Source organism: Lathyrus oleraceus, chromosome 4, assembly GCF_024323335.1.
Source record: "Lathyrus oleraceus cultivar Zhongwan6 chromosome 4, CAAS_Psat_ZW6_1.0, whole genome shotgun sequence".
NCBI lineage: Eukaryota > Viridiplantae > Streptophyta > Magnoliopsida > Fabales > Fabaceae > Lathyrus > Lathyrus oleraceus.
In genome coordinates, this window is record NC_066582.1 from 485,482,308 (window position 1) to 485,509,805 (window position 27,498).

General features: G+C 32.1%; 2 protein-coding genes across 3 annotated transcripts; one reads left to right on the forward strand and one right to left on the reverse strand.

Annotated features, from left to right (window-relative positions):
• Positions 1 to 5,605: 5,605 nt before the first annotated feature.
• LOC127076460 (GDSL esterase/lipase APG) lies at positions 5,606 to 7,934 on the forward strand. The gene is made up of 5 exons (XM_051018123.1): positions 5,606 to 5,909; positions 6,576 to 6,706; positions 6,858 to 7,091; positions 7,184 to 7,439; positions 7,522 to 7,934. Exons 1-5 carry the CDS (start codon positions 5,660 to 5,662, stop codon positions 7,716 to 7,718), a joined length of 1,068 nt encoding a protein of 355 aa, XP_050874080.1. The 5' UTR covers positions 5,606 to 5,659; the 3' UTR covers positions 7,719 to 7,934.
• A 1,273-nt stretch (positions 7,935 to 9,207) lies between these two features.
• Positions 9,208 to 12,505, reverse strand: LOC127076459 (protein CHUP1, chloroplastic). 2 transcript variants are annotated; one of them, XM_051018122.1, is made up of 5 exons: positions 12,425 to 12,505; positions 11,833 to 12,103; positions 11,553 to 11,638; positions 10,723 to 11,421; positions 9,208 to 10,162 (listed from the first exon to the last, which is right to left on the reverse strand). In XM_051018122.1, exons 2-5 carry the CDS (start codon positions 12,014 to 12,016, stop codon positions 9,344 to 9,346), a joined length of 1,788 nt encoding a protein of 595 aa, XP_050874079.1. In that variant the 5' UTR covers positions 12,017 to 12,103; positions 12,425 to 12,505; the 3' UTR covers positions 9,208 to 9,343. The 2 variants fall into 2 exon arrangements, with proteins under 2 accessions (XP_050874079.1, XP_050874078.1); XM_051018121.1 differs by lacking the exon at positions 12,425 to 12,505 and adding an exon at positions 12,293 to 12,424.
• Positions 12,506 to 27,498: the final 14,993 nt, after the last annotated feature.

The following is a 27,498-nucleotide window of genomic DNA, read 5'->3' on the forward strand; positions in this document are numbered from 1 at the left end:
TTTAAGTCCTTCGTGTGTGATAACACATTAAGTATGTCTGGTTAGACTCTAAGTCCCTCAGGAGAGGCGTTGAGTCTCTCGGGAAAGACTTCGGTCGAGACCCTCAGGCAAGACATCGATCGTTAAGTCTCTCATGTAAGACTTTGGTCAAGTCCCTTAGGAAAAAGTTTATTGGTTACGTTTTATATAACCATTAAAACTCTAAGTCCTTATGCAAGATAATACATTGAGTAAGAGTGTAATCGGTTCGGTTTGTACTGGGTTTTGGTCACAAAAATGTTTGAAACGATGATATCTCTATCGGTTTTGTTTGGTTCGGTTTTTAGTGTTTTTCAAAAATGGAACATAACCAAACTAATCAGTTTGGTTTGTTTTGGTTAGGTTTGATTCAAGTGCTTGGTTTACAATGCTTTTTTCAATCATTATATCCATCTGTGTATTCTCCTCTATCATATTTTTCGGTGTATTTTCTACTATTATTTTTTCTAATAACATATTTCGTATAATTTATTTCATGCTCTAATTTTCAAACAACTTACAAGTTGTAGTTAATCCATATATACCAGTAACAAATAAAATACAATAACAACAACAAAGGGTTGCAATACACGGAATTAAAATGTTTCACACATCAAAATCATTTGCAACAAGACTAGAAAGAATTTCATTGAAGAATAAGAGGCAAAAAAAGGTTTAAATAAATTAATAAAAAGGTGAAGATTAACCAAGAGAACTTGAAACAAAAAGAAGACGACTGTAACATATCACATCGACGGTTGTGAGAGAATCAAGTTTGATGAGAACAAGTTTTCTTGACTTAAGGTTTCTACTTTTTATGTTTGAACTTTGATTGTTAGCTGCATGTTTTTCTGAAAGAAAGTGTAAACATAAATAGAAAAGGGTTGGGCCGGTGCAAAATTTGGACTAAAGAAAAGATTAAGTAGCTAATTGTATTCATCAATTCGGTTCATCGGTTTGGTGGTTCCTAAAAACTAAAATTGAGAACCGAACAAAACCATATCGGTTTGGTTCGGTTTTTGAACTGAACCAACAAAAATCATTTTTTTCTGTTTTTTTGTTTGGATTGTTGGTTTAATCGTTTTTTATGATCCGCTTACACCCCTAACATTGAGTCTGTCTAATGAGACTTTAAGTCCCTTAGGCGAGGCATTAAGTCTCTCGGGAAATACTTTGGTCGAGACCCTTAAGCAAGATTTTTAAGTTAGGCCTCTTGGGCCATAATTTGGTCAAGTCCCTTAGGCAAGACCTTAGGATGAACCTTGTCTGAGGAGGTGAAGCTAAGGTAAGCTACTCTCTGGCTCTCTATCTTATCACATGACTTAAGAAAGAGTAACTCCCTTACTCACTCACATTCTTGGTAATGATCTAGTTTCATGGTCATGTAAAAAGAAAGCTTGTATTGCTCTTAGTATTCCATAAGCAAAATACATTACAGTTGGAAGTTTTTGTGCTCATATATTATGGTTAAAGAAACAACTATATGATTATTACTTGAATCTAGGATGCATTCCCTTAAAATGTGATAACACAAGTGCTATCAATTTGACAAAAAAATCCAATCATGCATTCTCAAACTAAATACGTAGAAATCCGACATCATTTCCTAACGAATAGTCGTTTACAAAAGAGTCATAAACAACAAGATCCATAAACACATATCATTTTCAATACAGAGATGTTATATGTTTAAAGCTCTCATTTCTTCTTCAAAGATCCAAATCATTTTCTTTTACTTCTTCATCAGAGATTTGGTACGTCAAACATCATCATTCATATTGTTGTTGTTGTTGAGTTGTTGAGATCTGAAGCCCTAGAGGTTTTCTCTTGTTGTTTTTGCTATTTAAACAAATTTATTGATATTGTTATTCTTGTTATTGAGACTCGTTGTTGTGACTCTAAATCCCGGAGGCTTACTCTTGTTGTTGTTGTTATTGTTGCTAATTAAACACATTCATGTTATAGGTTTATTGATGTTGGTTTTGTTGATGTTGTTGTTCTTGTTGTTGAGACCTTAAATCCTATAGGTTGTTTATTGATGTTTTTGTTCTTGATGTTATTGAAATTTTTTTTGTTGTTAAATGTAAGTTGTTATTTTTTAGTTTAATTAATTAAATTTATATGTTGTAGTTTAGTTTTTGTTATTGTGTTTGAGATTGAGATTGATATTGATATCGAGATTATGTTTTTTGTGATTTTTTGTGCAACTCTCATCTTGTTTCGTCGAGTTGAGTTTATTATATCTAATGTCGATTGTTTTTTTCCCTAACCCCTCTTTAAACATATAACCTTTTAAATTGATTTTGGAAATAATCATATGAAAATTTATGTTGTATTAGAAACATATCTTACACTAATTAATATTTTTCTAACATTCTGCAACTCATCGTTTATCTCATACTCTTTTATGGTTAAAATATTTTCAATACTTCTAATTTTTGTTCAACTTTCTTCCATATTTGTTCATTTTTCAAATCATCAAATTTTATGCTTTCAAGAATGAATTAGTAGAAAAGTAAGTGTTGAATAAAAAACTTGAAATATTAAAGAGATTTTAACCATGAAAGAACGTGAGATGGGTGATGAGTTATAAGATGCTTCGATATCATTAATCAATATAAATTATTCTTCAAATATAACAAAATTGTTCATATAATTACTTTCCTAACCAATTTTGAAAAGTTATATGTTCATTATATGGTTTAGTGAAATAAGCAATTCACATTAGATTTAATAAACTCAAAATTGTTTTATCCATCAGTTTTATATGAGAAAATCGAAGTGAAAAGTGGTATACCTATATGTGAAATGTCAAAACCGATTGGATATGTATTTTCGTCATTTCAGAATTCCAAAAAGGTCTCCACGGGGATCGAATTCATGACCTTTACGCAATACCCTTCGATTAGTGTGCACTTTTCATAACGCTCTTCATTATCTCGCCTATAAAATCGAGATAAAATCTCTTTTTCAACCGAGGTAAAAGGAGTTTTTTGTTGTAGTGTAAATACTTGTCTTATGTGATTTTGACTACTTTATTTAGTAAATTGGAGGAAAATGGGATTGAGCTAAAAAAGATTTGTTGAAAATGAAGAAGGAGATAAGAAAATAAAAGTCTTGCAATCAAGTTTGAAGAAACCAATGAATCAGAAAGTGATGAAGATCTGAATTTCTTAGCCTGCAAGTTCAAAAATTTCATAAGGCATGAAAAGCAATCTCAAAATTTCCAATATAAAAATGAAGAAAGATCATATTTGTGCCTACATGCTTTCAATGCGGAAAGAAATGTCGCATAAAACCAAATTGAACTCAAAACCAAAAGATATAGAAGACCTCAAATAGAATCAAAATAGAATTACATAGCATGAGACGAAACGATACGAAATCCTCTGAAGATACCGACATATATCTCATGACTAATCACGAAGAAGACAAGATAAATGAACTTCTCAATTTATAAATTTTGAAATCTTCCTCATCCATAAAAGTTTAAACTGTGAGTCAAGTAAATTAAAAAATTTCATATCTAAAACAATTACATTCTTTCTCAAAAATAGAAAATGAAATATTAATTTTAGAAAATACACCATCTTAGAAATAAACAATCTATTTTAATTCAAAATTTTCTTCAAAATTTTCTTTCTACTTCTTCTAATACTTTTGATACATCTATAGAGTGTGTAAAGTGTGAAATTTAAATAAATAAAAAACAAAATGGAAAATAAATAATATTGTGTTATTAATTTAGAAATGAAATCAAATAAAATTTATTTCTAATTATTTTTATATTAAAAATTCCAGCTAATTTTTACTTTCGCGAATGTGTGATAAAAAATTTACTCCATCCATCACAAAATAATTGTCATGGTTTATCATTTCATATCGATTAAAAAATATAAAAGATGAAGGAGGGAGAATAGTATTTTTACCAAAGTATTGATATATATGAATTATCATAAATATATAGTAAAAAAATAATAAATTAAAAATATTAATTATAAAATGAAGATAAATATTAGAATTGTATTGAGAATTAAAATATGACATTTATTTTAAGACAAATAATTTTATAAAATGCGACTCAATTTAACTGCTCAAAGACATTCAATACTATAACTCAATCTTCAACACTTAATATCTTTCCCGAATATTACTTTCAATTATTCATTACATTTATCCAAGTTAAATTAATTTTTTTTTTTTCACAGTTGTCTAGAGCTGTCAAATTACAATTGATTTAATTATAAAATTATTTGATTGAAATTAAAATTTTCTTGAAACATGCATTTCAGACTTAAAGAAGATTACTCATTTATCAAAATAAAACCAAAATTCAAACTTTAATATGAAAATCCATAAATCTCAAATATAAATGGTCCGTTTGTTTTGGCTTTTTTTTTAAATGATTTTTATAGTATTACATATTTTTGTGTAAAAATAATTTACAAAAAACTTTTTCATAAAAGTTTCAAATAAAAATTCTGTTTGAATAGTTATTTTAGGTATTTCATCGTTTCATTGAAACTTCTTTTTGGATATCAAATTTTCAAAAAATCACTTAATTTTAAAGCTATTTTAAATAGTTTTTCATAAAAATCATTTTTAGGATATAATTTTTTTAAAAAATTGTGATTTTAACTATGTTTTGATCTTCAATAATGTATATTTATGTTATAGAATTTATGTTATAGAATGAATAATTCAATCTTTTAATTTATAAAAAACAAATTTAAAAAAATTTATAATATTTTAAAAAATATTTTTATAGAATCCATTTTCAAAAATACAAACAAAAAATATTTTTTTAAAGCTAAAACAAACTGGCCCAAAACCATCCATTCAAAAATTTGATGTAAGCATTCGACACATCTATATCAAAATCAGATATGTCTAAATTTTAATACATTTTTATATTTAAAATAGAAAATTCCAAACTTAAAATTTAGACATTTATATCATCAATCAAACTATAACAAAATATGTCGAATGCGTGAATCCGGCAAATTTTGAACACTATCTCCTTATCTTAACTAATTCCATCTCGCAAACATGAACTAGTACGTTACAGGACTTTTCTCTGCAACAACCGCAATAACTCATGCACATGCTCCTCCATCGCTACTCACTAGTACTCATATAACAATCCAATTGCTAACACCTATATGCCACCCCTCCACACACATTTTCAACCACCTATCTTCACCATAATAAATGAAAGAAAAAGTCATAACCTACACTACTATTACATGAGGATAATTCACTAACTAATATACAAACCTTTTTTGAATTCGTTTAAGACAAGAGTTTGTTGTGTCACTGTTATGTACATTTTTTCATACTGATGCGACTTTGTCGCAAGGTGTTAGTTCGGTGATAAGAATATAACATGCAATATCAACTATCGTAGTTTAAATTTTCTCGAGAACAGTTGTAAAATGAGTACTGATGATAATAATGTCATTTAAAGGAGACAACTACCAAAAAAATTTAGGAGTGTTACAAGCGTATGTAACCACTCAGCACGTTCTCATTTAATGGCATGCCTAACTTGAGTAACTTCTACCATCCTTCTTCAATACGGTACCATTTTCGGTTTCCATATATAAACAGAAGAAAGTTTTGAGTCTCCAAAAGCAGAAAAATGGTGAAAATGAATACCAAAGAAACACTTGTTTTACTCTTTGCATCTTTCTTGTTCCTATCTTGTGGCTATGCACAAGATACTATTGTACCAGCTATCATCACATTTGGTGATTCTGCTGTGGATGTAGGGAATAATGACTACCTTCCTACTATTTATAAGGCTAACTATCCTCCTTATGGGAGAGATTTTGTTAACAAACAGGCTACTGGAAGGTTTTGTAATGGCAAATTAGCTACTGATATTACAGGTAACTTTTGCATCAAACTTAGATTATGTGTAGTTTTAGGTTTTGTTTTGTGCTTTATGTTTTCTAGGGTAAGTTCTGCTGAAAATAGTTTTCTGCTAATGTTTTTCCGACTGTTCCATGTTTGTTGGAAATGCTATGTTTCCGAGGGATTTAGCCGTTTCTGAGGGCTTTTATCCCTCGGAAACCAGCTTGTTTTTGTACAGATGAAATCTCAATGTTAGATTAATCTAACGGTTAATAGATCGATACTTGCACCTGTTAGATTAATCTAATGATTGAGATTGTTTGAAGGGATGGAAAAGCTCAATCTTGCAGAACTGTATTATAGATTTTCTTATATGAAACTAATGGATTCTAAACTGTCGGATAAATCTAAAGGCTTGAGACCTAAGATTTCATAATTGAGTCTCGCTGGTGCTAACAACTCTTGTGTTCAGTCAATCCATACAAAAGCTTTGTCTTTAGATTTCAATATATTACTAATTCGGGATTGATCTCCCGAATTAGTTAGTCCTAGGAACGGATAACAAATTTCTAAAAAAATAATCTAAAGACTAAGATTTGGTTGGAGGAGTTTATGATTATTTATTTCGAAAACTTGGATTGAAGTGTTGCACGTGTACTCATGCATTTAAGTTTCATTGATGTTTGAGTGTTTTTTTGCAGCTGAAACACTTGGTTTTAAGAATTTTGCACCTGCATATCTCAGTCCACAGGCATCAGGAAATAACCTCCTTACTGGTGTAAACTTTGCTTCAGCTGCATCTGGTTATGACGAAAAGGCTGCTACCTTGAATGTAAGTTTATAATAGTATCATCTATTATCGGTACAAGTTAAAAAAACTCAAAAGTATTAAAAAATAGAGGGAGTATATGCTTGAACTTATTTCTGTTTAGAATAAAGATGTTTTGTTTTGAACTTGTTTCTTCTTTTCTTCCTATTGGCAGCATGCACTTACATTATCCCAACAGTTAAGTTATTTCAAGGAATATCAAGGCAAGTTGGCACAGGTTGCTGGCAGCAGAAAAGCTGCATCAATTATCAAAGGTTCATTGTACTTATTGAGTGCTGGAAGCAGTGATTTTGTGCAAAATTATTATGTTAATCCTTGGATCAACAAAGCAATCACTGTTGATCAGTATTCTTCTTACCTACTAGACTCATTCAACACCTTCATTAAGGTACCTTATCATATAAGTGCTTATCACTCGTAATTTGGACTTAGATTTTCCGGTTAATAGACCTTAATAGTGGTTTTTTTGTTGGCATGCAGGGCTTGTATGGATTAGGGGCAAGGAAAATTGGAGTGACTTCACTTCCACCATTGGGGTGCCTACCAGCTGCAAGGACTTTATTTGGTCACCATGAGAACGGTTGTGTCTCAAGAATCAACACTGACGCACAAGGATTTAACAAGAAAATTAACTCAGCTGCATCAAATCTTCAAAAGCAACTTCCTGGTCTTAAGGTTGTGATTTTTGATATTTACAAGCCTCTCTATGACCTTGTTCAGAGCCCTTCAAATTTCGGTACGCAACACTTTTCACCAAAACACATTCAACATATAGAATCTTCAAATTTCTCTAACCTTTCTTATGATGTTCTATATAGGTTTCGCTGAGGCGGGGAGAGGATGCTGTGGTACAGGAACGATCGAATTAACATCACTATTGTGCAATACAAAATCACCAGGAACTTGTTCTAATGCAACTCAGTATGTGTTCTGGGACAGTGTTCATCCTTCAGAAGCTGCTAATCAAGTTTTGGCCGATTCTTTACTCGTACAAGGCATATCTCTCATCACATAAGGAAGGACTCGTGACATGATTGTTCATCTAAGCTAAATATTATTGTGTACAACAAGTACAACTACACACTTCTATTAAAGTCATTCAAAAGTTTCCTGTTTTTCAGGATTATGCTACAAGAATCTCTATTCTATGTATCTTATATGTTGCGAATTTCAGATTAAGTTGTTTGTAAAACATATTATAATACACAAGTTTCTGCTTATTATTTATAAATGCATTGTAACATCTTTCGTATATTGAACAACAAATACCTCTGGGACTGCACAGCCGAATTTCTATTCTCCCTCCCGCAATATTTGTCCCATATTGTGGCAAACCACGTACCTGCCATGTCAGTAACATAACCGAATGTGTGAAAATAGGTTACTTTGTTCGCATAATGTAACTTAAATGACCTACATGGGACTAAAATAAACCATGAACTTATCGAATACAATTATATAACTTAAAGACCACGTGATGCATTCTGCATCTGATTAAGTATTACAAAACTCAGAACCGAATTATATTGACGAATGCTTACAACTGATTTCAATACATCCTTATTTATTACACGCTGCTATATGGTATATCAGAATTGCCCACTGCATACATAGAACAATGAGTTTTGTAATACTTAATATCCGTTTAAGTATTACTAAACTCATTATTCTACGTTGCTAGATATTAAGTTAAAATGAACTATATGATGCCGATCTTCTACGTGTATCATGTTTCGGAGTTTCGCTAGTACTAGAATCTTTCAAAGCTTCCGCATATTTGATCAAATTAGATTTCACTGTACTAAAAGATTCTGAGAAAGAGTGACTGGTAATTTTCAACTCTCCTGAACCACTTTTCCTTGGACAGAAACTCTTCGACCGTTCAACAAATGAGTTTCTCCTAGTCTCGTCCTTCAAGCTCGACGTTCGTTCTAAATAAATAGAATTTTGAGACGTACCATTAAGAGATTTGTACTCAGTGTTACGGCTACATCCTATAGATCTCGTAGTTTAAGTTTTTTTCCAAGAATAGTTGTAAGATAATAATGTCACTTAAAGGAGACGTACCATTAAACTTTGCTTCAGTCAGATCTGGTTATGATGAAAAGGCTACTAAATTGAATGTAACTTCACGATTTTGTCAACTCGTCAAAGGATTCATAAATTTGACTAGTAAGAGTCTAGATTCTATAGTTTTAAAAGAATCGTTATTCTATGTATCTTATGTCGCAAATTTCAGATTAAACTGTTTGTAGAACATATTATAATACACAAGTGTCTGCTTATTATTTATGAATGCATCGTAATATCTTTCGTATATTCAGCGACAAATACCTCTGGAATTGCACATCCTATTTCTCTTCTCCACCGCGTAATATTTGTACCAGATTATCGCAAACCATGTACCTGCCACGTCAGTAACATAACAGAATGTGTGAAAACAGGTCATTATGTTCACGTAATGTAACTTAAGAACCACGTGATGCATTTTGCATCCGATTAAGTATTACAAAACTCAGAACTTAATTTTATTGATGAATGCTTACAACTGATTTCAATACATCCTTATTTATTATACACTGCAATATTCGTAGTGGATAAAGATAGTATACTCATTGTTCTATGTTGCTAGATATTAAGTTAAAATGAACTATATGATGCTGATCTTCTACATATTTCATGTTTCGGAGTTTCGCTAGTACTAGAATCTTTTAAAGCTTCAGCATATTTGATCAAATTAGATCTCACTGTGCTATAAGATTCTGAGAAAGAGTCACTGGTAATTTTCAAATCTCCCGAACCGCTTTTCCTTGGATAGAAACTCTTTGATCTTTCAACAGATGAATTTCTCCTAGTCTCTTCCTTCAAACTCAATGTTTGTTCTAAATCCATAGAATTTCGAGACGTCCCGATAAGAGATTCGTACTCGCTCTTAAGACCATCAGCTCCAATATCAAGGCCACATCCTAACGATCTAGATTTTTCTAAAGACGTACTTCTACTACTGAGATTGCTGCTACTATCCTTTCCTCTCATTAGCTTCATAAGTTTTCCAAAGATCTTCGACTTGTTTGTGGCGTTGCTGACTCGTGGATTGAATGAATTATCGTGAGAAGAAAACTCTTCATACTCACTGTAAGAAGCTTGTGAAGAGGACCATTGATCAGAATCCAAATCAGAAATGCTAACTCTTCCTTCGGCATTTGCATATTCGAGTATAAGCTGTTTAGCTTTCTTCTCAGAAGCTGGACTTAAGCTTTTACTTAAGTCCCTTGCAACTGTTTTACCAGGTGGAGGTTGATAGTTTCTTAATTCATGTCTTAAGCAAGCATTTAGCCACCTTAAATAAACTAATTCTTCAACATCGGTGCATCTATCAGCTTTTAGTTGCACAACTTCTTTCGTTAATCCCTCGTTCTCTCGCCTCAGACGGTCGCTTTCTTCCCTTAGAGCATCTGCCTGCATCCAGGAAAAGAAGATGAAAAGTGATTAGACTGATTTCTTGCAGGTTCAAATTCACTTTTGGGAGACTCAAAAGTGATTCTGAAGACTTAAAATTGAGTGGTATATTTGGATATTACTGATTCGAATCTATTTACTTCGCGTTTTATTTTTCACTTTTGGGATACTCGGAAGTGATTCTGAAGACTTAAAATTGATTTTGATATATTTGAAGATTATAGATTAGGCCTGTGTTTTGATACAATTCTACACTGCTTCTCCCGATGCAAGTTTTCGTGGTTTATTAGAAGCTACAAACTGTAGTTTCGCATTTCACGTGCGTTTGAATGATCACCCGCCGCAAAAACAAAACGTGCTATAGAATTAATTTTGCATCTACAATTGATTTTAACTTTAAGCTAAGATTTGTAACGTTTTACTTCAAACATGAATTTTTCACTCAAATTTATCGTTCAACTCACTTTCTTGGGAGTGTATCCAAACATAAATCATTTCATCTTAAGCTCATATTTAACTAGAAACAATTTTCTTCACTGTAAAACCAAACACAAACTTACTTCTGGATCTTCAAGAACGGAATTCGCAAGGATTTGAGTAGACTCCAATCTTTGAGCTAAGTCAGAATTTTCCTTCTGCAATCTCAAACAAGATTTCCTCCACTTTTCTGCCTCAACCTCAAGACCATTTAGCTTTTCCAGCTTCATTTGAATTTCTTGATCATTCGCAACAGCTTTGGATTCAAGCTCCTGCAACTTTGTAACTTTTTGTTTAAGATTTACGATATGCTCCTTATTCTGTTCAGCTTCATTCCTAATTTTCTTCTTCAAAAATTTCAGTTTTGTTTTTGAAGCCTCGAGTTCAGCAAGCAGTTTCGCATGACCTGCAACCTGTAGCTCTAATCTCTTATTCTCGGACTGTAACGTCTCGACTTTTAGATTAAACATTTTCGACTCCATGTTACTTAATTTCAATCGGTTTTGAAGCTCCATTACTGCTGTTTCTTGCTCCCTTAGACCGCAGTAATCAAGAAGTTGAACCTCGAGAGTTCTCTCCCTCTCTTGAAGCATTATGATATTGTTCCTCAGTTTTCTGATTTCTTGCTCATAAGCATCTTTCTCGTTACTTGAATGTGCCGACGCAGAAGAATCGTTGAGTTCGGGGACGAGAAACTCGTCTTTCTCTCCATTATGTTTAGTTCTTGGAGAGACACCAGTTGAAGAACTTCTACATACAACCTTGTTGATGCATTTTTCTTCCTGTTAAATAAAATAACCAATAAATACTATAACTATATAAGCTGTTTTAAGCTTATTTCTTAAGCCCTTCAAGATAGCTTATACAAAATCAGTCAGAATTCAGAAAGATACTTTTTTCTCAAGTAACTTACTGCATCGAAATTGCTTCCTTCTGAATGAATATTGCAAGAACTCGACGATGCTCTAATACCTCCTAAACTAACTTCACTCCTATGACCTGAGAAAAACATCATACATACAAAATATCACGCAAGATTCATTCAAATTTGGCTCAACCGAGCTTATCTAGCAGCATAAATAATTACGAAACCATTTGGAAGAACTTATAAAAACAGCTTATGATAACGTTCATAAGTTGTTTTCAGCTTATTTTCATAAACTCTCCAAGATAACTTACGAAAAGAAACAAACCTGAAGGGTGGTGGTCTTTGGGGGAAGACTTGATCCGTCTAGTTCTAAAATTCGAATAGATAAAACCCGCAAAGGTAAGAGCAAAAGCCAAACCACATTTAAGTAGAATAGGCTTCATACTTTTCTCCTCTCTCACCAAAATCAAACTAAAAAACTTTCTAAATATACTTTTCTCCATTATCATACTCCGAAATCGCAATCAAAATCTTTTCATTAGCATCATCTTCCATCATCTCTACAACAAAACACAAGACCAATTTCTAGTCCATACCTATAAACACATCACAACAAATCCCTAAAGTTCATCAGAAACCATTAAACCTACATACATGCACCATGTTAGATCATATCACACAAGACAACATAAATCAGGTATTCTCTGCACCCAACGTCAGAAAACTATGAAGAATCAAACAAATCAAATTATGCATAATCAAAAAATGATAAAGAAGTAAAATACCTTAAAATCCAACACAGATTAACATATGCAAAAAATGAAGCAAATTAAAAAAAATCACTCTATTTCATGATGATGAAGATAAAAAAAAATAATACTTTCTCAAAAAGATATATATATAATATGAAACTTTACATTTATAGGGACATGATCAAATAAATGTTCATTGTACCGTAATTTCAAAGAACTGAAAAGGACCATTGTGTTATGGTGTTGTTTTTGGCAACGGTTTCAATGAGCGTTTATGAATGTCGCTTTCATGGAACAAAATGAACAATTGTGTTTAAACGCAACTTAAGAGATTAAAAAACGTAATTATGTGGTTAACAACAAATTAAAATCTGTTAATAATATTTTGTGTTAGGTAAATGGTGAGATTATGATGTTGAAAATGGATCATGTTAAAAGGAAAACATATCAAAGGTGAAATTGAGAAGGAAGAAAACTAAAAATGGGTAAGTTACAAAAAGTAATAACAGGAAAGAAGATTTTAGTTTATGTAAATAATTTGTAAAATTGGACATAGCCTGCAATTCTTATTTATTCATCTTAGGTGTTGATTCAAAATAAATAGTATATGTTAGGTGTTTAAATATGGAGCTAAATTAAGTTAGTAATTTTTTTTAATCAAAACAAAGATTTAACTATTTTTGAATAATATCCATACAATTTTTATTAGATTGATTTTACATCCTTGTTCTTATAATGAAATAGCTTGTTGGACTCATTTACGAGGTTTTAATTTGTCTTCGATGTATTTGAAAATTTTAGCTGTAGTTATAGTTATATTTATATTCTTATATTTGGTTTAAAATCTTGTTTTTAATCAATTTATCATTTTATTTTTTACCATTCATTTGAGATTTTTGAAATTATACTCTTTCAAATTTGTATCGGAACACTTTAAAAAAAGACTTCTGATATGTATTTTTTCTTTAATGGAACATTTTGTTAAAGATATTTGGTTTATTGTAAAACGTGTTCTGGAACATTGTCTAGAAGAATTCATGTTGAGTGTAAAAAATGTATCTTTCTAAAACACTTAACAAATGTGTTTCAGTTAACACTCTCATATATACCGGAACTTTTTCTTAAAGATTTCTGATTTGTTAATTTTGTGTACCAGAACTCTTTTATGAAGACTTTCGGTTTGTGATGTTAATTTATTTATTTTTGACAATTTTTTATTGTGTAGGTATGAAATTTTTTCTCCAAATATGTGTAGATACTTCTGATACTTTTTCAACTACTCCAAGATTTGGTACACAAGAAGAGGTGACAAGGTGGATTAAAGAGGTTGAAATACGAAATAAAGTAATTGTTATTATCACTCGTTCAGAAACTGAAACTGACAAGAGAGGGAGAAGTAACAAATTAATATTTGGTTGTGATAGATAGAGATCTTGCTTTGATGAAAGCAACTAAAGTTGTGTTTCCTGTGTCGATTAATTTGCTATATAGATTTCACATTAACAAAAATGTTGGTGCAAAATGCAAGTAACATGTGGTGAATGACATGCAAAAAACGATCGACACATTATGGGTGGAAGTTGTTTGGACTAGTGATGAGGTTGAGTATGATCAATGGTTGCAACAACTTGAGCAGACATGTGTTGATTTTAGTGGGTTTATTTATTATGTGAAAGAGACATGGTTGACTCCACATACACAGAGATTTGTTGGAGCATGGATTAATCGCGTTCTACATTTGGTAACACGACGACTAATCGATATGTTTTTTTAATAGTTTTTACTATGTATTTTTTTAATATGTATTATTTTTAGGTTTGAATATGCTCATTGGAAGTTAAAGTAGATGTTGGGGAACAGTATATGTGACATGGTCAAATATTGGGAAGCTATGAATAACAACTTGAGGTTAAAATTGGACAACATTAGATCTTCTTTTCAAAAAGGTTTTTATGAAGTTGAGCATGTGCATATAAGTTCATTTTATGGTAATTTGTGTGGTTCAGTGTCTCGAGCTGCTTTGAGACGTATTGTTGAAGAGTTATTGAGAGTTGATTATATTGGAACTAACTGGCAAATATGTGGTTGTACTCTTAGAATATCCTATAGGTTAACTTGTGCTTGTGAGTTAGGAAGATACACACTTGGTGGTATACCGATACCAATAGATGTTGTTCATGTTCATTGGAGGAAACTAAGTATGGAAGTTTAGTTGGAGGTAGATGTAGATGATGGATCAGAGGTGGATATGAGTTGTACAATAGATGAATTATGGAAACGGTTTAGTTTATTAGATGTTGTTGGAAAAAGGGCAATAAAAAGTAGGGTTTGTGAACTTGCCTACCCCATAGTGACTTCATTGTGTCCATCATGTGAGAAATTAAAAACCAAATGAGGAGTGAAGAAGAAAGGGAAAAAACTAGTAGGATGTGATGTTTATCTCATGAGTATATTGATTCAGCATCTCAATCTTCACATAGGCAATATCAATCATCACAGACTTCGAAGAAGTTGAAATTATCAAAGAAGCATCCACAATCAAATAAGCATTTCACTCTTCAATTTCCTAATCATATTAGATTATATATTGAAGATGTAGTTAATGTTGTATCAAATGGTAATTATGGAGTAATTGCATCATTGCATGGATATGATGAGGATGGTAAGTCAATGGTTCGCCGAGACTTGGAGTTGGAAATAATAGACAAGGAAAGATTAAGTTTGTATGATAGGTTATTTTGTAATCGATTAGCAGAAGTAAGAGAATCTTTGATGATAGAATCATTTGGTCTGTAGTCACCACATAAATGGTTGACTCTACCAGATATGGGTTACTTGATAGCGAATCGTTATAATGTTGTACTTGTCTGTTTAGGAAATTTGTGCATGACTTTCTTTCCTATGACAAGTTCACATTCACCAAATGTCTTCATTTATTGCATTGGTTTTGTAAACCAAAATCATTGGGTTCAGGTACTTAGTTTATTTTATTTAATATATAACTTACTTTACTTAGATTTCTTTATTAAATATATGACTTAATGTTTTAATTATTTTTATAATCAGGTAAACATGAAATAGGGATTTTCGTTACTGTCGCGCCGCGAAAAATACAGAGTCACCACCGGATTTTATTTATTCTAAAGGAAAGGGAAAATAGTGATAAAACCCCAAATGAAGAATGAACTCGCAACCAAGAGCGGATTCGGAAGTCGGTTATGCAAGGGGAAGGTATTAGCACCCCTCACATCCATGGTATTCCATGGGAACCACTTGCTTGTATCAATGTGTATGGATGTTGTTTATCTGTATGTTGCTTGCTATCGAGAATGACATGGGGAGAGAATAAGTTTTAAATTAGTGTGTTCGCCAAAGATTTGGGCCCTTGTGCCTACGTATCCTCATACGTGCAATGAGGAAGTCAAAGCTCTGTAGTTCGACTCACAAATGGAATATTTGTTTGGTTGTTTTTACCGAATAGTATTGGCGTTCGCGTGCTACTATTCACTTTCTTGTATACTTTATCATGGGAGCGGGAAGTATTTACTTGTTTCTAGTAAAGTGGATGCGTTTGGATCACACTCTAGTAGTTAAACATTACTTGCTCACACATGGAGACTTAAGCGTTGTTCACGGTAGAACGGAAGTAACACGTCATTTTTTAAAGGGTTTTGAAGAGTGCACTAAGGCAAAAGATGATTTGATGTGTTGGGGTTGATTTTATGTACGGAGACAAGCATCAAACCCTTGACTAGATACAGTCAACAGTCCAAAAACTCGAGAGTTAAGAGGACAATATTATCCTAACCACTCTTTTTCATCCAAAAAAAGAGATTTTAATTGTGAAAAGAGTTTGGCAAGTCTAATCATTGGAACTTATAGGGAGACAAGTATCTGACCCTTGACTAAGTACGACCAACAATCAGAATACTTGGGAGTCGAGAGGACAATGGAGTCCTAACTACCCTTTTTCTCCCCTATAGCACCTAGATCTAACTTGTTTGAATCATTAGATATTTTAAGGGGGAAGTCAAGTGTTGGGTCCTTAAGCTAGGTACGGTCGACAACCCAAGTACTTGAATGTTGTGTACAAGCATGTACATCCCCATTTTTGCATTCCAATTTGTTATGAAAATGATTTTGAAAAATACATTTGGCGTTGGATCAAGTGTTTGGATTTATTATGAAAGAGTGTCTGAAGAATGAAGGTGAGATATAGCTTGAGATTGAGAAGAGAATGGAGAAGAGATGATAGAATGAGATTGAGAAGTGAATGGAGAAGAGATGATAGGATCATGGATCATGGAATGGATGGGAAATACTTGATGTTTGATCAAGTAGTTGGGTTGCATTGGTGTGAGTTTTATTCGTAAAACAACTTGACGTTGGATCAAGTACCTTTTGTTTCTTTTGAAATGTTTTATTTATCGTTTTATTTTTATCTTTTTAATTGGCATGCATGATGAACTAATAATAAAAAAAATAAACCTAAGATATTACATGTTCATGGGGTGGAGGGACATATGACCCATAGTAGGGGGATGGATCCATACAATGTAACATAAATGGAAATGAAAATGAATTATACAAATTACAAACCATATATCATGCCTAAAACATACAAGTGGCATGGTACTTCAATCAATACAAGACTAAGATAGGTATGAGTTGGTTAGAAGCATGGTTAGCTAGAGGTATGCTTGAATCTCAATGCACATGTGGAAACACAAAGCAACAAACGAGGTTAGCATGAGATCAAGTCAAATGAATGAGAATGATGCAACAAATGTAAGCATATTCAATGGTTTAAATCAATTCAAATGGAAATGGATTAATCAATGACAAGTAATCAAAGATCTATCATGTGATCACACAAAGCATTCATCATCTAAATTGAAATGGGATTTTCAATTTATCAATATGATCACAAACCAAATGAATCAATTAAGAGTCAATTAAAAAATGAATATTACCTCTAAAGATGAAAATCTACCTAAACATGAATTAGGATCCAACTAACATGGAAAATTCACAATCCAAATTACAACTTGAAACATAATTAATATGATCGTGGAAATCATCATACAAAAGTCAAATTGAGTGGAAAATTAACCTAATGTCTAATCATGGTAAAATCAAACATTAACCATATTAATCCAAACAAAATCCACAAAACGAAATAACCAAACTCTAAAGGCTAAAATTCTAATCATGGCAAGGTTAACCAAATGAATTAATTCTGAAAAATTAAGAGAAAAAAAACCTAATTAACAATATTTGATTAAAACATAATCTCTAACTAACCACCTAATTAAATCTAATTAACTAATCAATCAAAGAAAAGAATTAATCCTAATATCTAAAATCTAAAATCAAAGAAAAATATACCTAAATCTAACAAGATTAAACTAATCAGCATCAAGATTTATCAATGAAATTAAATGAAATCAAAATAAATTAAGAACCTAATCATGGATTAAGGAAGAATTAAGAAGAAAAAAAATAATGGGCCAGCACCTGGGAGTGGCATGGATTGGATGGGGTGAAACACGCTAGGTCCCAAAAAAATCTACCTGAGATTTTGTTACTGTTTTAATATGCATTGCTAGTAATGTGAATAAGCTATTATAATGAATGCTTGGGAATGCTATGTTGATATGTGAATTGTGAAGTGAATGCATGATGAATCTTGACTGTTAATGTTTAGCATGAGTTGGCTATGGTTGCTAGTTATGTATGGTCATTGATGAATGCTTGGTTGTTAATGGTAATGCTTGAAGTATGTTTGCGTTGTTGTTTGTATGTCTAATATGTCTTGCAATGTTATGTCATTTCTAAGATGTGATTTTGGAGTTATGGGCCATTGAATTGGAGCTATGAAGCTTGAACCGTTTTGGAATTATTTTGAGCTGACTCGGGTTTGCTATGGGCTTATTGGATTTGTTTCGATGCTTTGGATATGGCATGGTGATCTTGGACATGAGATATGCTTGATGGAATGCTTTGTAATTGGTTTAGTTTTGGAATGTATTGAATGTTGAAATGTATTGTAATGTAATGTAATTGCTAGTTAAATAAATGTATGAAAGTGTTGAATTTGAATGGAAAATGTTACATATTTGGAAATTGAATGAAATTTGGAAATTAGCATTGGAATTGCATATGGAATGTAGGATTATTTATGGTTGTATTAAAAATGAATTTGGAAATTGAATCTTGAATCAAGGTTTTACAAATGAATGTGGACCACGATGCCCCTGAATCAAATGACTTATGCCATGTTATGAATCAAACCAGATGAACACTAATCAAATAAAAAGTCAAGAACATGTGAAGTTTTGAATGAACCCTAATCAATGAATCAGGATCATGAATCTTTATCAAGAAAATGAGTCATCCATAATGGGCCAAATGAATCAGATGAAATGGCACTAGGTAAGACATGATCTTGGAATGGGCATGAGGATGACCAGATGAAAAAGCAAGGCATGTATTTGGGCTCAAACCAATGGACAAAAGCACAAGATGAAAGGAATTAACACCAAGAAATCGACATAAATGGTCATGAACAAAGGAATGTTGGGTGAAGCTTGACCAAGCAAGTGCGTCAAGCACAATGGATGAGAATCAGATGAAGTTAGGGTTAGGAGGCCACACAAAGGGCATGAGACTTAATTAGGGTTTGTGGAAACTAGGGGTGGCAAACGGGCATGCTCGCCCCGTTTAGCCCCGCCCCGCAAAAGTCCGCAAAAAAACGGGGCGGGGCGGGGCGGTCATAGTTGAGGATGTGGGCCTAAAACTTAGACCCGCCCCGCAAAAAAGTGAGGGCGGGGCGGGGAAAGCCCGCGGGCACTGCACTCTTTAAGCCTAAAAATACAAAAATTTATGTAAATACACGTGCCCGCAAAAGCCCGCGAAAAAAACGGGGCGGGGCGGGGCGGACACATTTGAGGGTGAGGGCCTAAATCCTTGGCCCGGTCCGCCAAAAATGACGGGTAAAACGGGCATGGCCCGCGGGCCGGGCCCGTTTTGCCACCCCTAGTGGAAACCATGATCAAATGAGGACCCCAAATTAGGGTTTTGCTTCATCAAGAAGTCACAAATGAATCACCAATGATGGGCACATACACAAGCGTCAAAAGATACCCTCAGATTAGTGTTTGATTGTTGAGCCACCTTTGGTTGCAGAGAAACCTTAGCTTCCACTAAGTGCAAGCACAAAGCTTGGAATCCATGATACTTGTCCTCTTGTATTGGATCATGGCTATGCAGATGAAATGAATGATCACAAGGATATGCATATGATTAGGGTTAGTGGCCTAGAAGAACTTTGTGAAAGGTAGGGTGAATTTTGGGGTATGACAGTGGCCCCTATTTAATCTTCTCAAACCTGGATGTATGGATAGTAACAGCTTCCGGACATTCAAGGTAGGATGGAATTAAATACTAAAATATCGAAAAATTATTCCACCAAGAATAAATGAAATGTGAAGATATGTCACCAAGAAATTATTCACTGAGATATAGGATGAACAAACTAGCTTTTGTGCATGGCAGCTGATGGAGATTTAAAGGTTATTTGTGAAAATGAGTAATTATGGGAAGGTTAGATATGCATGACGTATGCAAGCTGTTAATGCAAAATGATTGAACTTTTTTTTTCAACAAGCTCTCTGTCTTTTATTAACAGACTTTTTCTTTTTCTTTTTCTTTTTCAAAACTCTCTGGAAAGCACTGAGAAAAAAAAAATCGTTGGGGAGAAAGTGTGGAAGATATGTGAAAAATGGTTTGCCAAGTGGAACATAGACTTTGAGGTGATAGCTGGGGAAAAAAGGTGTGGACTGACCCATCGGGCACTGGATTCTCATAGGGGATTTATATTTTATTTATTTATTTATAACTGGAAAGAAAAAGGGGAAGGAGGCCAAACACAAATTAGCTTTGTTGAGGGATGGGTTCCGAAGTTAACCTTATCGAAGAGAGAAGAAAATGATAAAGGGCAGGGCTCCGAAGTTAACCTTATCGGAAAGAGAGGGAAATGATCTCAAAGTTAACCTTATCGGGAAGAGAAGAGATGACGAACTCACTGAGGATAGGGCTCTGAAGTTAACCTTATCGGAAAGAGAAGAAAATGGTCTCAAAGTTAACCTCATCGAGAAGATAAGAGATGGATATCTCACTGAGAATGGGGCTCCAAAGTTAACCTTATCGGAAAGAGAAGAAAAGGGTCCCGACGTTAACCTTATCGGGAAGAGAAGAGATGGAAAAGGGTCTCGAAGTTAACCTTATCGGGAAGAGAAAAGACGAAAAAAGGGGTTTTGAAGTTAAACTTATCAGAGAAGAAACGAAAAAGGGTCCCGAAGTTAACCTTATCTGAAAAAGAAGAGATGGAAAGGGATCTCGAAGCTAATCTTATTGAGAAGAGAAAAGACGAAAAAGGGGTTCCGAAGTTAACCTTATCAGAAAGAGAAAAGGAAAAGGGTCCCGAAGTTAACCTTCTCGGAAAGAGAAGAGATGGAAAAAAATCATGAAGTCAATCTCATCGACTTAAGATACAATTATGCTATGAAAAGATATGGAAAAAATGAAGTCATGACTTTATCGAATCAACAACCGATCTAATTTTTAACACATTGCTTATAATATTTAAAATTAACTTATATTCATCATCAATTCACTATATTATTATTTTTTATATCACTTAACCAAAAGTTTCTCATTAAACTAACGTTGCCACTCTTGCCACCTCTTGCACAAACATACCAGAATTTCCATTCAAGTCAGGCCGGCAGCCAAAGTGACAATACACGAATATGTTAGGGACACGATAGCAGAAGTAATGTCAATGAACCAATGGACACAAATCATAATGTCTATAAGAGTTAGATGAATGTATTAAATGTAGCATTAAAGTGCCTTTCTTTTCTCTTTTGTAAAGATGACGAAGCTTTCATTGCTCCACTCGTTTTGCTTTTACTTTCTAGGTAAATCCAACTTCAACTCTACCTAATCAATCAATATCGAATTAATAAGTATTAATAGAGATTTTTTTTTTAAATAATTGATTTTTTTTTAAATAATCAATTTTTTTAAATCATAACATAATAAAATTTTCAATTTATTTATCAAATTATTTTAAGAGAATATTTTTTTATCACTAGTTAGTTTATTAGTCATTCACTCTAAAGTTATTTGCTATAATTTGATTTAAGTTTTAGTTTATTTTTAGTCTTTCTATTTAATATATTGTTTTAATCATGAAAACTCATTCTTTTCTCTTTCTGATAACTGAAAACTCATTCTTTTCTCTTTCTGATAACTGAAAACTCATTCTTTTCTTTTTCTGATAACTGAAAACTCATTCTTTGGTTGTTTAAAAAAAGGAAAATGCTATTATTTATGAACAATTTTTTAACGAAAGCCAAGAATAGTTTCCATTGCTTATTTAACTCACTACCTCACATAAATTTCTTTTTTTAACAAATTCAACTTAAAATTTATTAATTTTTATTATAAAAATAACACGTATGTGTTCTTGTGTTTCGTTGGCATGTGCTTTGTAATATATAGCAATGTCTCATTATTTTGTTCCCCTTATTCAACAATTTATAAAATATTTCTACTGTCATTTAATATTACTGATTTGGCCACCTCATTTATTATATCTTTATATTCTAACTTTAAAAATACTTAAATGGCATGTTGACTGAGTGTTTATTTGTCTTATTTTTTTAAGATCAGTTAAGTTGGCGCGACTTTTTTCAACTATTCTAAATTTAACATATTATTTTATTTAAATTTTTAATTCATATAAATATTAAAAGAATTAATAGATAAAATAAAATTATGATCTTAGACAAAACTTTAGACACGGAATATAGGAGAATATGACATATGATTCTTTTTAAGCAAGAGATATATAAACATCAAGAAATATGCATACATCTCAACTATATCAACATTTCTGAAAACCATCATTTTAATTCACACACTTAAAATACTATTAAAAAAGAAAAAAAGAAAGAAAAAAAAAAATATATATTATATATATATATATATATATATATATATATATATATTATATATATATATATATATATATATATATATATATATAAACAAAAGTACCGTAGTTCAATTGTTGAAGTCCTGTGTCATATCCACCACTGATCTACAGTTTAAATTTTGTTAAGACCATAATTTTACATAATCTATTAACTATTTTAGGTTTAATATTTTAAATAATGAAAAAATGAAAAAAAAATAAAATATGAACTTTAAAATAATTTTTAAAAAATAAATAAGTACCTAGTCAGTACGCTATGTAGGCGTTTTAGGTGACTGAGATTTCTAGAAAGTCTAAAACACTAACCTTTTGTGTTTTAAAGTTAGAATTTTAACTTTTTGTATACGGAGTAAAACACTCGTAGGAGACAATTGTTAATAGCTATTAACCTTATTTTTATTAATAATTAATTTATTAATCATTCATTATAAATTTATTTTTGGTCTTTCAATTTAGTTATTTTTGTAATGTTTTGGTCCTTGATTTTAAAACTCAATATTTCATTCTCTTTATTTAACAATTTATGAGACTCTTTTAGTCTAATTTAATTTCACTAATGTGGCAATCTTGCTTATGATATGACACATAAAGTGGTATATATGAGTTTGTTCTGGTATAATTTTATGGGGACTAAAAAAATGCTGATCCACAAGAAAGTAAGACAAGTCACGCATGTTGGTGATGGTCGAGCGCCCTAAAAACCAAAGGATTGTCCAAAGGGTTAAGAGGTCGCTCAAACGCACAATTCAGGTCGCTCGGACTAACTCCAATACCCATTTGTTACAAAAATGTGGGTGACGACGTGTCCAAATCATAACTGACTAAAGAGGTCAGTCAACAAAGAAATCATGTTCCCACAACTTAACGGATAATGATTCTTTCACTACTCTCATGATTCTGATCATGGAATGAGGGAGACGACATATTGACTTTCTAGCCCAGGTCCAATGGATCTTCTAAAAATATATCAATTCCATTATTGAGGGAGGACATTCACTTATTCCACACAAAATATGTACACAAAGTCTTTTGTAACCCTAAGAAAACATGCTCTCACCCTCATTATACTTTTAACAATTACAATTGGCACTCACAATGGGCCCTACTAAAACTCACATGAGCCTCAAGTTAAATCCACTACTACGAATAACACATTTCACTATGAATGAGAAAGATATATAATCATGATTGATGAACATAAATTAGCGTGTGGTTATAAGTGGTCTAGTGGCTATGGTAAAAATACAATAGCGCGTAATATACCACAACAGTTATTTAAACCAACCATAGTAAAAGGTTGATGTCAGGGGTTTGATATCCAACACCTGAATTTTTGCATATTTTAATATATTTCACCACGTTTATAGAGTCTAACCGTAGTGAAAGACTTAGCGCATAACTTTTCACCATAGTTCTTGATTCCAGTTGCGGTGATATGCTTACCCGAGTTTATTATAACTTATGTAGAATGTTTATTATACTAACTACTCACTAAACATATAAGTTTTCAATCTGATTTAAAAATCAATAATATGACAAATTAAGTTAAATTAGACAATAACTTACATTATCATTATTCTACGAGCTTTCTGCAACTCATTATCCACATTTTGATCGTTAACAGTTAGAACTTATTTCAATGCTTATAGTTCTTTAACTACCATTTCATTCGCCTCTAGTTAATTTTGCAAAATATTATTTAATTTGGAGACAAAATTAGAGTTGGTGAAGGGGTAGTGGAAAAATTAGAAACATTGAACCAAGTTTTAACCGTCAAATAGCAAGATGCGTATAATGGACTGCAAAAAACTTGTAAAATAATGATAAGTATAAGTTGTTTTTTAATTTAACTTAATTTCTCGTATTATATTTTCTAATTCAATTCGAAAGGTTATATATTATGTAAGGGGTTGGAAAAATACTCAAACCACATACGATATAATAAAATCATCTTATATGACATGTTGAACGAACAATGTGATAAGTGCAATGTCCAAGTAATAACATTATCAATATCATAAACAATAACATACATTAAACAACATACAACTTTTATAAAAAAAAACATAGAACTTTTATCAATAACAACATACAAAATAACTCAACAAAAACAAAATCATCAACAACATAGATCTTTTATCAACAACAACATACTTTAAGCATCATACAACATAACTCAACAAAAACAAAATCATCAACAACATAGATCTTTTATCAACAACAACATACTTTAAACAGCATACAACATATCTCAACAAAAACAAAATCATTAACACCATGCAACTTTTATCAACAACAACATACTTTAAACAACATACAACATAGCTCAACAAAAATAAAATCATCAACAACATAGAAAATTTATCAACAATAACGTACTTTAAACAACATACAACATAGTTCAACAAAAACAAAATCACTAATAACATAGAAATTTTATCAACAAAAATATACTTTAAACAACATACAATATAGCTCAACAAAAACAAAATCATCAACAACATAAAACTTTTATCAACAATAACATACTTTAAACAACATATAACATAGCTCAACAAAAATAAAATCATTAACAACATAGAAATTTTATCAACAACGACATACTTTAAACAACATACAACATAGCTCAACAAAAACAAAATCATCAACAACATAGAACTTTTATCAACAACAACATACAACATAGCTCAACAAAAATAAAATCATCAACAACATACAACTTTTATCAACAACAAAATACTATAAATAATATACAACATAGCTCAACAAAAACAAAATCATCAACATATAACTTTTATCATCAACAAAATACCCTAAACAAAATAGAACTTTTATCATCAATAACTTAACTTAAACAACTTACAACTTTTATCAACAAAAACGTGAATAGAAAGTGAAAGGTGAAAATGTCCACGTACCTGAAATTTGAAGAGGAAGTGAAAGAAACATGTTTTGTTTAACACCTTTCCTTGGTACGCAACCGTTCATGGAGTAAGGTGTGAGATAATGTTAGGGTTTGATAAGAGAGATATGACTATCTGGCTTGAAAGAGCAAAATTTTGCTTAAATATAAGTTATATTTTTCACCGCAGTTGAATAAAATGACAGTCATTAAATGTAAATACATTTCACAATGGTTGCTACTACAGACCGTGGTGAAAGGTATTTTAAATTTAATATAAATATTAAGATTATAAGTGACACACCTATTTTGTAAGAAAAAAAGAAAAACTACTAGTGTTGGGATTCGAAACCCGTAACACTTAACATATCACTACGGTTGTTATTACAGACCATAGTCAAATATATTTTAATGAATAAAAATTTAAAGGCACCTAATTATGAGCTATTACTTAGGTAGGTATAATATTTGAGATAATAGCATGTTACGTTAGATGCTTTTTGTAGTAGTGATCCATGCAAAACTATCATTGATGGTGACAACGTTGCATGTCTATTATCCGTGAATATGATGGTGGAGAAGACGAAGATTGAGGACCTTGTGCTATCATGGTGGAAACCAAACATGACATAGTCCTCTTTGAATATTTAAGCGGCACATTATTTGGTTCATATTCATTGATTCTTCTAGTAACAAAGAAGGAAAAATAGAATTGTATTTAAGAGTAAGGGTTCTGAAAACGACGATGATAAATGCCAAAAATATGCAAAATACATATCTGTTTATTGACTTATTTTAAAAGCAAACAATGAAAAAAAATTCAATTTATCAAGAAAATATGATAAAACATCTGTATGAACTTTTCAACTATGAATTTATTAAGAACATACAAAATGAATCAATAAACACCAAAATGCATCATTAAATCAACTAAGATGGCACAAGACTAGCTAAGCCAAAAATGAGTAGAAAATATGGCTTAAGCCAGAAACAGGCACAAAGTGTGCAGAGGGAGAAATTCATGAGGATTTAGGGCTAAGCGAGAAACAAGCACAAAGTTCTTCAGCGATAAATCCTTATGTATTTTGCATCTAGCGAGCACAGACAACCAAGAAGACTTAAAGGCTAAATTACTTAAAGGTGAGATTAGGGTTTGCGCGATAGATGAGGATGGCAGTGCATTCAACGAGCTAAGGTGACCAAAGTGCACTTGGATGGCTGACATTTCTTAACATATAATAAAGTAGACACGCTAAGCGATGGGCCAGTGCGCCCAACGAGCTAAGGCGACCAAAATCTACTTGGATGAGCCGGTATTACTTAACTTAGAAGAAATTTGGCTCGTTGGTCGAAGAAACGGTGCGCCCTGTGAAGGTCATGATCTAAACTATAAATAGGGATCTCTATTTCATTGCAAAAATAGGTTTTGGTGGAGTGATATAGTATAGAATTTGAGTAGGTTCACCTGCGTATTCAACATAAGAATAAGAGATGAATCTTGAAGGCGGGAGCGCTACTTAAGTGGCATGGCAGATAAAGTGTCAAGCTCAACTTCACGGAATCATCGGTACAACTACGATGAGTAAGTGAAATCTATTTGTTGGGGGATAAATACAAGCATTATAATCATGTATTAAATAGGTCATGATGCTTTATGTAAGTCTATTCAAGCTTTAATATTGATGACTATTTAATCTTAATGCCTATTTTAGATTTTCTACATAAAACTTATTTTCATGGTGTGAATTGACATTCGAAAGGTGTTTGTCTCGACTATATCCAAAATTATCATCTTTTAGATATTAATGCCTAAACATATGATTAGACTCAATATCCACACATATTGTATTAGGATCGGTATGAAGTCTTGTTGCTTTATAACTATTGGAACTTAATGCTTTGTGTTGTTTAAAAGACCGAGATATCAACTATTAGGTAATGCACTAATCTCATGACGTTGAGACCGATAAAAGATGCGAATGAGAAAACCACATGATGATATTAAAAGAATTCAGTCTTGAGTGAAGTGAATATAATGTTTTTCTTTATGAATCAAAATAGAATTCAGTCTTGAGAAGCGGGAGGAAAACATTATCGAATATTCGTGAGAAGTCGCCTTATGGCAGAGAATTGTTATCCATATACACTAGTACCGTCGTTGACATTTTTCAACGGGGCACCTCCTACGAAAATTTTGGTACTTACTTTGGGGTTTTTCTTTAAGAGAAACACGTATTTGTGAGAGACACACCACATACTCACCCAAGATCT

Coding starts and splice junctions, on each gene's coding strand:
- LOC127076460 (XM_051018123.1), top strand. CDS start 5,660: ATGGTGAAAATGAATACCAAAGAAACACTTGTTTTACTCTTTGCATCT. Junction 5,910..6,575: donor ATTAGCTACTGATATTACAG/GTAACTTTTGCA, acceptor GTTTTTTTGCAG/CTGAAACACTTGGTTTTAAG. Junction 7,092..7,183: donor CATTCAACACCTTCATTAAG/GTACCTTATCAT, acceptor GTTGGCATGCAG/GGCTTGTATGGATTAGGGGC.
- LOC127076459 (XM_051018122.1), bottom strand. CDS start 12,016: ATGATAATGGAGAAAAGTATATTTAGAAAGTTTTTTAGTTTGATTTTG. Junction 11,422..11,552: donor AAGGAAGCAATTTCGATGCA/GTAAGTTACTTG, acceptor TTTATTTAACAG/GAAGAAAAATGCATCAACAA. Junction 10,163..10,722: donor CCGTTCTTGAAGATCCAGAA/GTAAGTTTGTGT, acceptor TCCTGGATGCAG/GCAGATGCTCTAAGGGAAGA.